At 39.1% G+C, this 15,463-nt stretch overlaps 1 protein-coding gene across 1 annotated transcript in view; it reads right to left on the bottom strand.

The window, feature by feature from the left end:
* ahcyl2b (adenosylhomocysteinase like 2b) overlaps positions 1 to 15,463 on the bottom strand; it is a 60,310-nt gene that overhangs the window by 10,940 nt on the left and 33,907 nt on the right. Inside the window, exons 2-11 of the mRNA XM_079817532.1 lie at positions 7,896 to 8,004; positions 7,508 to 7,651; positions 7,020 to 7,120; positions 4,892 to 4,994; positions 4,712 to 4,806; positions 4,533 to 4,639; positions 3,552 to 3,668; positions 2,223 to 2,286; positions 1,612 to 1,700; positions 1,226 to 1,296 (exon numbers count right to left, since the gene is read on the bottom strand). Of these exons, the coding sequence (XP_079673658.1) occupies positions 1,226 to 1,296; positions 1,612 to 1,700; positions 2,223 to 2,286; positions 3,552 to 3,668; positions 4,533 to 4,639; positions 4,712 to 4,806; positions 4,892 to 4,994; positions 7,020 to 7,120; positions 7,508 to 7,651; positions 7,896 to 8,004 (1,000 nt within the window). The remainder of the gene's footprint in view (positions 1 to 1,225; positions 1,297 to 1,611; positions 1,701 to 2,222; positions 2,287 to 3,551; positions 3,669 to 4,532; positions 4,640 to 4,711; positions 4,807 to 4,891; positions 4,995 to 7,019; positions 7,121 to 7,507; positions 7,652 to 7,895; positions 8,005 to 15,463) is intronic.

Below are 15,463 nucleotides of genomic sequence, written 5' to 3' on the forward strand. Positions count from 1 at the left end.
GAACTGTGGTCAAAACATATTTAAGTGAAATTCAAGATTGATTGCAGCTCAGGCATAATTACTTGAGGTGTATGAGTCTCACGTAATTAACTTTAGGAAGAGCAATATATACCAAAATCACTGTGCTAATGACAAGCACATTTACATAGAGCACTGAGAGTTAGAATATAGTTATACAGGAAATAAACTGCGTTCTGTTATATAACTATCATTTTGAGTCTGTGCAGTGTCTGCTAAACACTAGCTGATAACTAACACTCACTGGGACCTAAAAAAAGCCTTCATAACCAGCCATGAACCAAGCCCACCAGCTACGAGGTGAATCACAACATTACAAACTTTGATTTAAAGCAAAAAAGTATTTGAAAATAGGACAAAAATACAAAAGGTACAAGACTGTGTACTTAACGGCTTTAGTAATAGAAAGAAATACAATCCCATGATGCCTTGAGAACAGCACAATCAAATTTAAAACTATGGCGAAATATAAAAATACTCATATACCTTTTTTTATTAGATATATGAACTTAAATACACATACACACACATTTAAGTATTTTGAGATCGCAGGGAGATCAGCTCAAATCATTTGTGGTGCTTCATGAGAGTGGGCGGAGCTAAAGAGTTATTTTCTTGACTTTTCTGTGCAGCATCGTGTAGTTTTTCACTATGGATTCTGCTGTTAAACACGATTATTTTAAAACTAGGTTGAAGCCAACGGATGAATAAAGGTGCCTTAAATGAATAAAGGCATCTTTACACAGCCGAGTGAAGGCGGCTCTGAAGCGGCTCTGTGTCTGCTAAAAATTCGGTGTAAAGACGCAATGCCGCATAAAAGCAGACTTAAAATATGCCGGGTCTGACCCACCTCAGCCCCTAGTATCAAAGGCGATGCTGAAACGGTTTTGATTCAGTGTAAATGCATTTATGCAGCTTCAGAGAAGCATTAAACGGTCTGTGTAAATGCTCCTTTTTGTGATTTTATGCCGCTTCAGATTTGGTTTCTGTGACGCGTTTTCTGTGTAAAGATGCCTGAACTATTTTTCTATCTTCTATTTTTATTTGTGGTTACAAAGAATGCAAGGATGCAAAAAGTACACCATCGTTTTCCTTTTTTGGGTAACCTTTCATTGTTTTTTCCCCTTAAATAATCAGTCAAACTGAATAATAACCACCATGTAAACCTTTGACATTTACAACAATCAAAATCGGATCTAAAAAATACCTGTGCAGGTGATGACAATGTCGACTTGTCGGATGACTTCAGTGAGTTTAACCAGCCTGAAGCCGTCCATGCTGTGTGACGACAAATATAAATTAGAGACTGTAGTCTTTCTAAGCAGTTAAACAATAATGACTAACAATGAGACTGATTGCTGAATAAGAACTTTGTTGTCATTCAACACAGAAAACTGACCGATGTGGCAGCTGTAATTACAGAAACACTTATGGTTAGGTACGATAATTTGAATCAGGTGAGCAATAATGCTGAACACACAGTCCTGGAGAGCCATTCATCGCTCAAATGCTGGTTCACAAGCCATTAACACATTCAAATGACATTAAGTGCAATCAATGGCATCACTGCTGGTTCAGCGACTTCACACTCACCAGGCCTGTAGGGCACAGATGGGGTCAATCTCGGTGACGGAGACGATGGAGCCCATTGCTTTGAGAGCAGCACAGCAGCCTTTTCCCACCTTAACACACAAATTAACTTATCGAAATTATTCAGAACAAAAAGGCTATTATATATATAACTCAAAGAAAATATTCATAATGCACATGTGGACCCAATGTGATTGACACACACATCTTTTGTTGCACAAGGAAAAACACTTGTATCAAGCAATCAGGTTGACTTTCCTACTAGAAATCACAAGAAACACATTTAGACGTACTGTCCTCTAGTGGCCATATCTGGTCTCGGTTTAATAATGCAGTAATGCAGCAGTGCAGTGGAGGTGTGGTCACCAAAAATGATTGACAGAAGATACTGAATAAGCTGGCAGAATGGTTTAAAAATGTTTGAGGCTTCATGTATTGGACAAATTGCATTTTCAAATTCAAAATATATAATTTTTATAGGTTGTGCAGGGCTGGACATGTCAGATAGCAGTCATAGGAATAAACAGATTTAAATTATTTTACATATAATGCCAAGAATATCCTGAAGTTCTGAATGCAGAAGTTTCTCATTTATTAGCTGGAAATGATCTCACCTCTCCATATCCACAAACCACCACCTGCTTCCCTCCAAACATCACATCTGTGGTCCTCTTTAGACTTGAACACAAAACACAAACATGCTCAGTAAAACCATTCAGCACTATAAAGCACATAATTCAGAACCTGCTGAGCTGATACTCCGCACATTTAGTCTATTAAAGAGGACCTATTGTGCCTATTTAGAGTCTTGATTTTGTTTGTCTACTAGAATAGAATTTCATGCTTGATCATATTCTCCATTGTTGCAGCACCTCTCTTCCCAGTCTGTCAGTAACGCACTGTTTATTCCCATCTCAATGAAGCCCCTCCTTCTGATAAGCACAATGTGCTCTGATTAGTCGGCTGGAGCAGTGTGTTGTGATTGGTCAAGCGATTTGAGCATGTTTGGGAAATGTCCCGCCCCTTACCATAACCGCTTGTTTTAATATACTATTGACTAACTCCGCCAGGCCCCGCCCCTTTTTTCTGCGTATAAATTATTTAAATGAGAAATATTGTGACGTGTTCATTCCCGGAAGAAAACTAAGACTACAATGGGGGTGTTTGAGGGAGTTCAGAAACAGTGACACTAATATAGAGAGGAACTAGCCTGGCTCCGCCCTCCTACGTACTTCTGCTCAATTTTCATTTTCCTTCAGTACTCCGTCTGGGATTGCGGTGTATTCTCTGGTTTTCTCCGGTCAAATTTTTACAGGTCCAATCAGCGAACAGAGGGAGTGGCTGAGAACGATGACGTTGATGTCATGCGCTATAGTTTGAGGTAATGGCGGCGGAGAAAAGATGCGAGCGAAGCCATTCGGTCTGTTGTGGCAACGCTGCCGAATATCCAGAAGTTAAACCCGGAGCAAGAACAATCGTTGCCGAGTTTCATTGGTGGCCATGATGTTGTGGCCCTGCTCCCCATGGGGTTCAGGAAAAGTGTGATTTTCCAGCTCGCTCAGTTAGTGGTGAAGGAGTTGGCTAAGGCGAACGCTAGCGATGCTAAACCGATAGTTGTTGTCGTCTCCCCTTATACGTCGCGACCAAACGTTAGCGATTGGTTATGGCAGATCCAGAGTGTCTCTGGGCAGATCCAATAGTTTTAAACAGAGTACCCGCCTTCAAGGAAGTTAACGCTTGTCAATGGAGAGTGGCCAGACTCTCTGCACAAATGAAATGTACGAGGTACAGTCTGATAGGAACTGCCTTTGGAGGGAATTTGTAATTTTGCAGAGTTTTTTCAGGCTCAAACATCAACATTGCACACTAAAGAGAGTTGAAAATATAAAAAAAGGAATAATAAAAAAGGCCCTCTTTAACCACATTAACTGGAAAAAACATACCCGTCCAAGATAGACTCCCGGCAGCAGTAAAGGTTGTCAAATTTCTGCTTGGTCACTGAATCGTTAACATTCATTGCAGGAACACACAACTTGCCCGCTTTTGATAGCTGGTATAGCCTGGGAAAAACAAATTAATACGAGAACAGTTTAGCAGAAAACACAACACCAAGAAATTCTGATGGATTAATGATGATAATCACAATGTATAATTAATATGTACACTACCTGTCAAAATTCTGGAATAATTACAATTCTTTTGTGTTTTCGAAAGAAGTCCCTTATGCTCACCAAGGCTTTTTTATGAAAAATAATAGTAGAAAATAATAGAAAAAAAACAGTAATATTATATATTATAATAGTAAATATTATTAAGATGTAATATAATTACATCTAATATAATATAGGTTTTTCATTTTAATATATTTAGGAGCAAATAATCATGTTAAATCATGTAAAGCATTTACCATTGATAATAAGAATAATCAATATTAATAGTTTATCACTAATAATAATAAACTATATTAAATGATAATTTAAAATATATTCAAATAGAAAACAATTATTTTAAATTGTAATAATATTTCACAATATTACAGTTTTTTCCCCATTAAATGCAGCTTTGGTGAGCTTAAGAGAGTCCTTTCAAAAAACATAAAAAATATCTTTAGTCAAAATTTGGAATAAAATAAAAGTTTGGAATAAAGAATGTTTTTGATATCTTGCCACTATAGTTTATATATAAAATATATCAATTATACTTATAATAAGTATAATATTATACTTCAATAAACATCACATTCATCTGTTCCACTACTTGCCACTAGATGGAGACATCGCCATTTGATATGGAAAAACAATCGAGGTCCCCACGTTATTTATTATATATTACATTTTAAGTCTAAAGTTTTGATTTAATCCACGTCAAACGCCAAAAAATGTACCAGTATTTAAATGTACTTAAATTTAAAAAGCGTAAATCACCTGTGAACTCCAGTCACGCTCTCCTCTACGATGCCTTTGATCTTTTTGAACATGTTGGGATATTTCTTATAGATCCAGTGGGTCAAATCCCCTCCGTCATCTAAAATCTACAAGCATAAGCTATTGAGACACTGTACAGGCATAATGTTTCATAGTTTAGGTGTATAAAGTCCAGTTACCATGTTGGGCTGCCAACCCTCCACGTTCACACAGCGATCGATACACCACCAGAAATCATCCTCTGATTCACCCTTCCAGGCAAACACTGAGAAGCCTGCCAGACACGACACACAGGAGTTGATCAGGACAGAAAAGTATGTGAGAGAATAAAAATAATAATATAAAGGAAAAAGATTTACCTCCCTCAGCCAGAGCGGCTGCAACCTCGTTTTGAGTGGAGTAGATGTTACAGGCGGCCCACCTGCACTGAGCGCCCAGAGCAGAGAGGGTCTCCATCAGCACCTACACACACACACACCAATCAATTACTGAAATTATGATTTCTGTGATGTGGAAAACGCAGACAGAATCCAGTCATAAAAAAATACATTTACAGTATGAAATGGAATGTCAGGTTATAGTCAGATAAACACAGAAACTCAAGTCTTCGCTATAACCCGCAAAAATAAAAGTTTGGTTTAACTTAAAGAGTACATGAAATGGATTTTTAAAAATGTTTTGATAAGTTCCTTGAACACACTCTCACACAATATGCAGAAAAACAATTATTTCAACCAGGGCTCTGAACCGGTTCAAGGAACGAAAACGAAAACCGGAAACGAACAAAATTAAGAGAAACAAAAACGGAAACGAAATCAAAATCAATTGGAATCGTTCTGAACAGAAACGTTAATTTGAAATGACCATTAACCGGTTAATAACGTTATTTTATCGTTCTCTTTAATATTTTAATTTGGCAGTGACCAATTATGAAATGAGTAGTACAGCATGTGACGTTGACGGATCAAGCGTGAGTGAAATGCCCGCGCACCATCATCTATGAATCTACCGTCAGTATGAGCGCGCATTTTCATGCCTCAAGTACATTTCTTTCCCCGCTGAGGTCTACAATGAAAGCGCAGGTATTGGAGGACATTCTTTTCGAACGTTTAAATAAGCAGAACGGACTTTAAACTCAAATAGTCTGATTTAGGCTGATTTAGTTTATGGATTTTGTTTAAGCCTGTCCAAGTAGGTTACTAGCATCTATCAAACATTTTTCCTATAGTCTTTCAGATTGCCAATACAGGACAGGTCAATGTTTTCTATATAGACGGCTGATGCTTCGTATTAAATGGTATGTTATATTGCATTAAATGATCAAGCTTTATTAGCTGACTGAATTTGATTATGTGATGCAAGGACGTGTTGCGCAGTGTTTGCTTTGAAATTAGCAGTTGACGGTGCATTAAAAGAGCAATGGTTATCCAGTTTATTTATTCTTTATTCATGCATTTTTTAAAACAAGTCGTGTTGAAAAAAAGTTATGTACAAAGAATGTTATCACTCTTCTGAAAATAATTAGGCATTAGAGGCCACTTTAGATTGTCTAACGCTCCATTAAAACAGGTCCGCTGTTTATGCCTTGTAATTAATGCATGTATTTCTGGTTTTAAAAATGTTATTAAATAAATATTCAAGTTTAATTACCATGTGTTATATTATTATTGAGTGAAAATAAGTCTATTTATACATATTTGTTTAAAGTATAGGCTTAATTAAAATAACGTTATTAACCGGTATTTTTTCATATCAAACCGTTTTCGGAACAGTAATGTTTATTGAGGAACGCAAAAACCGAAACGCTATAATATCGATTCTGCTCGGAGTGAACCGATTGATATTTTTTTCCGTTTTTAAGCCCTGATTTCAACCCTCATTATGACCTTGAAAAGATTCGTTTTTAAGGGACGGCTCCTTTTGTTTGCCAACAAAATTCAGTTTTAAAATGACACTTAAAAAAATAATAATAATGTTTTATGCCTTCATTTGATCAGCACCGTTTTTTGATGGAAATTGTATTAAGTTACATATCCAGAAAATAATAAATTAACTAAATTTGGGAAAAAATTAAACGGAATAAAATTATAATAAAACAGCCCTATGAAATAAAGATCATAAAAATAAAAAAAGAGCATTATTTTTGAAAACATCCTGACAAATACAGTAACACCTCTTAAAATGTACTTGAACAAACAATAAAAAGGTTCCTAAATGGGGCAAATAATGTCCCAAAAGGTGTTAGAGTTTGAATTAGGGTGTTGGAATTATAGTGTAATTAAATTTAATTAGTTTAATTTAAGAGCAAATTAAGTCCACATGAGGTATTCAAGAATATGGTGTATTATTGTTTGTGTGTGTGTGTGTGTGTGTGTGTGTGTGTGTGTGTGTGTGTGTGTGTGTGTGTGTGTGTGTGTGTGTGTGTGTGTGTGTGTGTGTGTGTGTGTGTGTGTGTGTGTGTGTGTGTGTGTGTGTACAGACACTCACAGCAGTCTGTGCAGTGATGTGGGTACAACCCACAATTTTGGCTCCAGCCAATGGCTTCTCTCCCTGAGCTCTCTTCCTCAAAGCCATGAGAGCAGGCATCTCTACAGTACAAAAATAGCCACAAAAAAAATCATTAACACATGCCTATAATATTAAAATAAACATGCTAACATTCTTGATTACATAAAGAGTTTTACACCTCGAAAACAGGCGTGTGAGTGCACAATGGAGTATTTGGCCATGTGGCTACAGGGGCTGAAAGGGGCGCCCTGCTGTGAACATATGGCCACTCACCATCACAGGAACAACATCAAAACATGCTTCGCTTGATCTCACACAAACACACACTTTGTCTTCACACATAAACAAATACCAACGGCTTAATATGTTGACAGGTCTGCAGACAATGGCATTGCGCAATCAGCCGTCAAGCTTGTGAAGACAGTTATAGCTTGTCGGCACATGGTAAATATTAAGGCACCTCCCACCTTGCTCTGCGATCTCGATCTCCCTGCGTCCGAAGTCGGCCTGTTTGATGTTCTTTATGCAGAAGTCTCCATTGCCCTTGGAGTTCTTCTGCTGCTTGTCGCGGGGAGATGTCTCGTCGTCGGAGCTGTCAGTGTACGAGGCGGCTGAAGAAGGGAACATGTATGTAAAGGACTGTAGATTTTAATTCCCTTCCTAAACTCTACTCGGCGTTATCAATGTAATCCTCCTAAAGAGCCCCGCCAGAGAACCCACACAGGAAAGTCTTTGTTCACGACCCGTGACGTATGGTAAAAACTCATTTTTCGTACAGTAGCCCACCTGACTGAGGGTTAACAGGGCATGTGCATGTGAGTGAACAGTGCATTTGGTGCTTGTACAATGCCATACCTGAGCTGTAACTGTCTGTAGAGGACTGTGAGATGGAGCGAGACAAAGACCTGCGGCCGATCTTGGTGGGACGTTTGTTGAACTCCTGCTTCTGGTCTGCAAACTGGATCTGTCATAAAAAAAAAAGGTGGATGAGCAATGAGTTATTTTCACATTCTCTATTTAAAAAAAACCTTCAAAATGATGTACAATATGTTGGAATCAGGACAAAAAAATGACTGAGCTACACCTGTTTGAAGTCGAAAGAGTCAGCAAAGTCAATTTTGAGAAAAATCGAGTTTTCTGAAGGTTCCAAAACAAAATCACCTAGTAACTATACCTTAAAATCCCTGGTAAGAACACCAAATTTGGCACACACCAAGTCAAAACCAGACATCTATAGGAAAAATATGTATTCAACTTTCTTTTTCCATGATACTACAATTGTTTGATTAACATTTATAGATCCGTGCGGTACAGTAGGTCTAAATATATAGTCTGTCTGTTTTAATTTAATGTTACACATCAGATGTTTTCCCCTAAGAGTTAAAGGATTAGTTCACTTTTAAATAAACGTTTGCTGATAATTTACTCACCCCCATGTCATCCAAGATGTCTATGTTCTTTCTTTCTGCAGTCAAAAAGAAATTAAGGTTTTTGATGAAAACATTCCAGGATATTTCTCCATATAATGGACTTCAATGGGCTCCAAATGGTTCAAGGTACAGTTTCAGTGCAGCTTCAAAGGGCTTTAAACGATACCAGACGATGAATAAGGGTCTTATCTAGCGAAACCATCAGTTTCTGCGAGAAACCGAGCAGTATTTATGCTATTATTTTACCTCTTATCAGACGAACGTGATCATCGCTGAGCTCCGCCATAACTTCCGCTAAGTGAGGTCAAAATACAAGCCTGGTCATAGATGTATACGTAGATGCCTCATTAGCGCCTGCACGGATCAGTAGAATGAGGCATCTACGATCGCTATATCTATGACCACGCTCGTATTTTGACCTCACTTGCTGGAAGTTATGGCAGAGCTCAGCGATGATCACGTTCGTCTGATAAGAGGTAAAATAATAGCATAAATACTGCTCGGTTTCTCGCAGAAACTGATGGTTTCGCTAGATAAGACCCTTATTCATCGTCTGGTATCGTTTAAAGCCCTTTGAAGCTGCACTGAAACTGTCATTTATACCTTGAACCGTTTGGAGCCCATTGAAGTCCATTATATGGAGAAAAATCCTGGAATGTTTTCATCAAAAACATTAGTTTCTTTTCGACTGAAGAAAGAAAGACATGGACATCTTGGATGACATGGGGGTGAGTCAATTATCAGCAAAAGTTTATTTAAAAGTGAACTAATCCTTTAACCAAACGTTCACTTAAGACATAACAGATGATAAATATTCGGCAAGACATATTTTGAAATATTGTAATTCTGTGTATATCGGGATCGTGCGCTGTCTGAGGCGTCTTTGTGCGTACACTTCGTATCTCAGTCAGCGCGAGTGAGATCATTTTGACCATCAGCATGAATTCGAAAACCACATTTCATTGGTTCAGACTCATGCCGTTGAGAATTCGCTATGAATATTCACAAAGTTGGATTGCTACGCTTTAAAACGATACCAAACTTGTGCTGAGGGGAAGTGCCAGTCGTCAAGAAGTGAGCAGAGAAAAACTGCATTTTTCATGGACAAAGGAAAGGTACTCCTCTCAGAAAACGTACCAAAAAAAAAAGATACTTTTAGATGTTTAATTGCCATTTGGGAAATCGCTAGATGCTTAATGAAGTCTTCTGTTTTTTTTGTGAAAACCTCAAATTCGATCAAAAATTACATTTTTCACTTGTTTTGCCAGTAGTTCGAAATTAGCCTGTGCGCATTCTGACTAACTTTGCCAGCACGACACACACACACACACACACACACACACACACACACACACACACACACACACACACACACACACACACACACACACACACACACACACACACACACACACACACACACACACACACACACACACACACACACACACACACACACACACACACACACACACACACACACACACACACACACACACACACACACACACACACACACACACACACACACACACACACATATATAAGTCTCTATGCTCAACAAGGCTGCATTTATTTGATCAAACAAGAATAAAACACAATTAAAAACAAGAATACTGAATATATTTTAAAATATAATTTATTCCTGTGTATTTTCAGCATCATTACTCCAGTCTTCAGTGTCACACGATCCTTCAGAAATCATTCTAATATGCTGATTTGCTGCTCTAGAAACATTTATGATTATTATAATCTGAAAACAGTTGAGCTGCTTCATATTTTTGTCTTAACTGCCACGTTTGAATAATTGAATACATCCTTACTAAATAAAATAATATACAGACCGTTTTTTAAGACAAACATTTTTAAATATACAACAAGAACAACTTTAACATGTAAATACTTGCTGAGGTTGGATTTCACCCCTCAATTGATCTTTGAACTGTTTACTGATTTTCAGAGCTGTAGTACTCTGAAATAATGCTTAACAGCGTGCCTATTACCACAGGAAGTGTCAAATTAGTATGTAAACAATGGCCAGTCTGAACACAATGCTGCAATTCACATTAAGCGGAATACAGGGAATTAGCCTTTACTCAGAAAGTGAGAAGTAAATCATTCAAATCAAGCTCCTAATCTTTCACACAATTTGACCTGCCAAGTAGGTACTTCCTCCCCCACCCCCCAGAGTCAGGCAGGTTTTATTGTGATAATTTAATTATCATAACCTCGACAACGGCATCAGCATCCTTCATGAGTGTAGTCGGCCACCACTAAGCTACTCTCAATGAAAGTCTGGAAAGGCAGAGGAAACCATTGAGAGCTCGTCGCAGACGTGTCTGTAAACTGCGCTACTATTAATGGCCCGGCAGCTGTTGCCTGCAGAGAGGAACGCGCTGCGTGAACCGTGAGAGGATTACGGCATGGTGCAGTCATCTCATGTTGACTTTATTATCTGACTCAACAGCAAGCCTCAAATCCCCCCGCTTCATCAGGAGATTTTTAAAAGCAGGACTATTACATAATCCCGTGGTATATCAGTGTTCAATCAACCATGTACTAAGTGATCGCAGTGATTCATCTTCAGGCTTTGGGTTGAAGCTACAAGAAGTGCCGTTTTCAGGATGGATGGATGACCATGATTAAACCACAGTTATGCGGACGAGTGTAAGGCTTTGACTCACAGACCTTGGTTCACACAAACACATCGTTGTGCCCGAAAGCACTCGAACGCAATTGTCACTCACAGGGGGTTTTGCAACAATAGCCCTACAGAGAAACAAACACCCACAGACTCTGTGAACTTCAATTTGGCACCTGTTTATCTCTTATCGCTTGGCACAAAGGGCCGAAGGACTGTACTGGAATGTTTAACTCACAGGAAATGTGTGATGCTAATCCGATAAGAAAAAGCTCAGGATGCTTAGATTCAGCGAGCAATATGGCTCAAAAACACATTTGCTCCAAAATTGGATGAGCATCATATCTGACATGGGAGGTTCTACAAGACTCGACTCAAAATGAATCCTAATACAGTTTGATGTTGCTAAACTAACAGCGTGATATTCTAATAAGCGAAAAATGCAAAATAATACCAGGATCTGTATTTAAAGATACAGTGCAGATATAATGTTGCACTTTCTTCGCTTCAAAGCATACCAAAACAAATCACTTATATAAATAAAGCCGTGACTTCCACTCTGACTAATCAAATTCATGTATATAATTTATCAGAGTGGGAATGACTGTGTTGTCGCAGTATCTTGCAAATGCACCAGTTTCGAAGACTTTTTAAGATGAAGAGGTGCTCTTTGGTTTTCAACTGCAATAAGTAATACCTGACACATTATGAATTATGATACAGCTTGGTTTGTCGGGTTAGATTGCTTTCTCACCACAACTGAACCAAGTTCCTTTGCAATTTATCGGTAAGCCCCTTAGTTACTGTTGCTAACTCGGACAAACAAACAGAGTTGCTATATCTTACAATGACAGCTGTGAGTGTGAAAACCTTATCCCAAGATGTTTTTGGACACAGAATGTAGCGTTTATCCCGTCCGAACGATGGCCAAACTTTACTGATGGTTTATCAAGTTTATTATGTCCTTTTTCACTCCAAAAAAATCATCGTAAGAGCTGAACAAACAAAGCATAAGAAGTGCGCATTAACGTCTCATTCACAAACTCTCTCTCTCCATTGCATTACCATTAACACACACAGCAAATTACACAAAAACACTCACAGTAAACAAACATATACACAGAGCGTATGACTTTTCGAGGGTGCAGTTAATAACTGGTAAACTTTGTATCTGCAAAACAACTCTGATAAACTGCGTGCGAGCTCTTCCTTTCACTACCCACAGACTAGAATACCCATTAAAATCGGAGTCCTCCTTAGTAGGACAGATAATGTAGACCTTAAACATATCTAAAATTAAATTAATTTACATATAAACAGTTTAATATGGAGAGGCACTGAAATGTAGACCTTCGTGTTTTTGACCTACAGTGTTACATGACGTGAGAACAGTTAGTTATTTCGGTTTGTATGTTAGCAGGGACTTTAATCGTAACTTAACAAGAGTATGACAAACAGAAAATCCTCTCAGGATCCCTGGAATCAGTGTTACAGTACCTAAGGCATGACATTTTAGCATTTTTGTAGCATAAACACCATCAAACCGATGAGAACTTCGGATTTTACAATGTATCTCTATGGCGCTGACACCTAAAGATGTCAGAGTTCTGGTCCCAGCGCAACTGATACTCAACTGCTATTGGCTCATCTGCGTTCGAGGGGAGGGGCTTACCGATAACTGGGCCGAGACCAGCTCATTCAGCCGATCTCGGACGGATTATTTTGGTACAGATGGGAGCTTGATTGCCGTGTTTATATATGCATAAACCAGGGGTGTCCAAACCTACTATTAGACTATGTTTACATGACAACAATGTACTAAAATCAGATGACAACGTTGTCCAAACAATCCCCGTTCACACTAATCTGCAAAAATGACTAAAAAGACCATTTCACCCTTCACAGATTTGCGTTTTTGTTGTTTACATAGAGATGGTAATGGTAAAGTTTTCAAAAGCTCGCATTTTCAGGTCCCCAAAACGGCGTTGTCATGTAAAAGAATGGCCGTCAGTTGAAAATGGTGTCGTTTAAACATACCTTTAGAGGGTCATCTTCCACCTAAATTTTGTTCTAGCCCCAATTAAACACACCTGAATCAGCTAATAAAGGTCTTCAGGATCACTAGAAACTTCCAGGAAGGTGTGTTGGAGCAAAACTCTGATGGAAAGTGGCCATCCAGGAGCAGAATTGGACACCCCTGGCATAAAACCAAACTAAGGGAGCTTTCACACTGGGCACATTTGCTGTGGTCCGAGTGCGATTGTTCCTGGTTTCTTGTATTAATTGTTAAAAGATTGGGATCTCGATTCAAACACCCACACAATCTTATTCCTAAATGACCACAATTTTGCTGTCTTTTATGCCCGTTTCACCTCACAAACATCAGAGGAGTGTAACGGCGCGTATTTTGCCGCTGCCCATGTAAATGAAAGGCGGGTGTCCAGTGGCGAGGAGCAAACAGAGCAGAGTAAGCGTTTTCAATTCATTCATATGGAAGCCAACCCAGCACTTCATCATAATCTCTCCATTCAGCTAGGATCATCAACCATAACTCCGTCCAGGACAGCCAGGAACATTCCATTCGATTCATTTTCTGTCTGTCTAATTTATTTAAAAAAAAAAAAAAAAAAAAAAAAAAAAAAAATTGTCGTGTGTTCTGTGTTAGATTAACTGAGACTTGTTACAGCACTTGCATACTGTAGCCCTTGACCGTTCTAGTTGCTTCTATTGCTCTCATTTGTAAGTCGCTTTGGATAAAAGCGTCTGCTAAATGACTAAATGTAAATGTAAGTTGAGCTTCTTGCGTACGCGTGAGCATGAAACTCAATGAAAGGGACGGCCCGCCACACTTCCAATGTGAACGCTCTCATTCACTGATACAGGCAGTGACAAAACACACGCTCCATATTTCATTCAAATTAATATACATTTTAAATAGACTGAAGCAATGACCATTTTGTCAGAACAAAACATCCAGAATCGCTCTATTTCACACTCAACTTGATTCTATCGATCCCTGGTCGAACTACTTGCGTTCATCTTACGTCATTACAAACGTGCACGCCGCATGACAGAAATCAGAATGCATTCAATATATTGTGTTTTTGATATATTTGGTGCTATTAATGCACAGCAGAGCAAACAACACTTGGTTTTACTTTGTGTCACATGAAGGCGGCTTTCTGCTGCTTGACTCTAGGAGACGGTGGATTGCAAGAAGTTCATTTGCCGCCCTTATTGCACTCGCTATGCGCAAATACACTGCAAGCTCACTCTCGCTCATATCCAAGGTAAATCATCAACACTCATCCCTTCCATGCGTCTTATGCAACTAAATGCAATCGGATAAAATGCATGCACAGGCTACTTTTCTTCCAGAACAAGTGTGCACCCGAGTCCATGTTGCTTTCACATTCACGAGTTCAACCAATCTCAGACCGCCTCCTTCAGGTAGTCTGGTGCACACCCTGGCATGACAGCTTTCACATTAGCAATTTTTCATGACCCGTTTCAAACTAAACTGCCAGTGTGAAAGTACCCTAAGAGAGAAAATGCACCATGTTCTGAAACCAACAAGCCAGGTGTGAAAGCGCCATGAGTTTGCATTTGCACCGTAAAGTCTGCACCAGAAGAGATTGCGTTGGAACCCCTGTCGCTTTCCAAGGAAGAAGACAAACACTGTCCCCCTGCTAATCCACACTTGAGAGCACAGATGGCTCGGGACTCTTTTCATTCCAGAAGGTTAAGCTTACAGCCCCCAGGAAAGTCTGAAGACCACCCTCACTTTCTCCCCGCTTACCTTCTTAACTGAGGGCCCTACGATCTCTCCATCCTTCTTTTTCTTCAGCATGACAGCGCTTGAAGCGAAGAGCGACAGAAAGTACCCGAGTGCTAAAAATGGAAGGGACTGGCACAGAGGAAGTGGACTTTTATACCAGCTTTACGCGTGGCCAGCCTGAACTGATTCCATGCCCTGTGTAGCACAATGCTAGACTGTTTCCCTTTGGCGTTTTTTGTGCATCTCTCTTTTAATTGTTAATTGTTTAGAGGCTGGAACGATTCTGGTCAGAGTTGGCAAAATGTGTGCGTGTGTGTTTGTGGAGGCTTTTAGGGGTGGTGGTTTAGGAGGCGATTACTGCGTCTAATGCTCAAGATAATGAAACATGCCAAGGACACATACACTCACACACCACCACTGGCGTTGACAAAAGGGCTCTTTGTGTTTTCCTGGTCACAAAATATAGGACCAGGAGGGGTCAGATCGGATGTACTGGAGGGACAATTAATCTGGCATGCTCGAGTTCTTTAACCTCACCTTTATGGCTAACATAAGCATCATGTCCGAAAGTTTA

The sequence above is a fragment of the Gobio gobio genome (genome assembly GCF_949357685.1).
Source record: "Gobio gobio genome assembly, chromosome: 5".
Lineage (NCBI taxonomy): Eukaryota > Metazoa > Chordata > Actinopteri > Cypriniformes > Gobionidae > Gobio > Gobio gobio.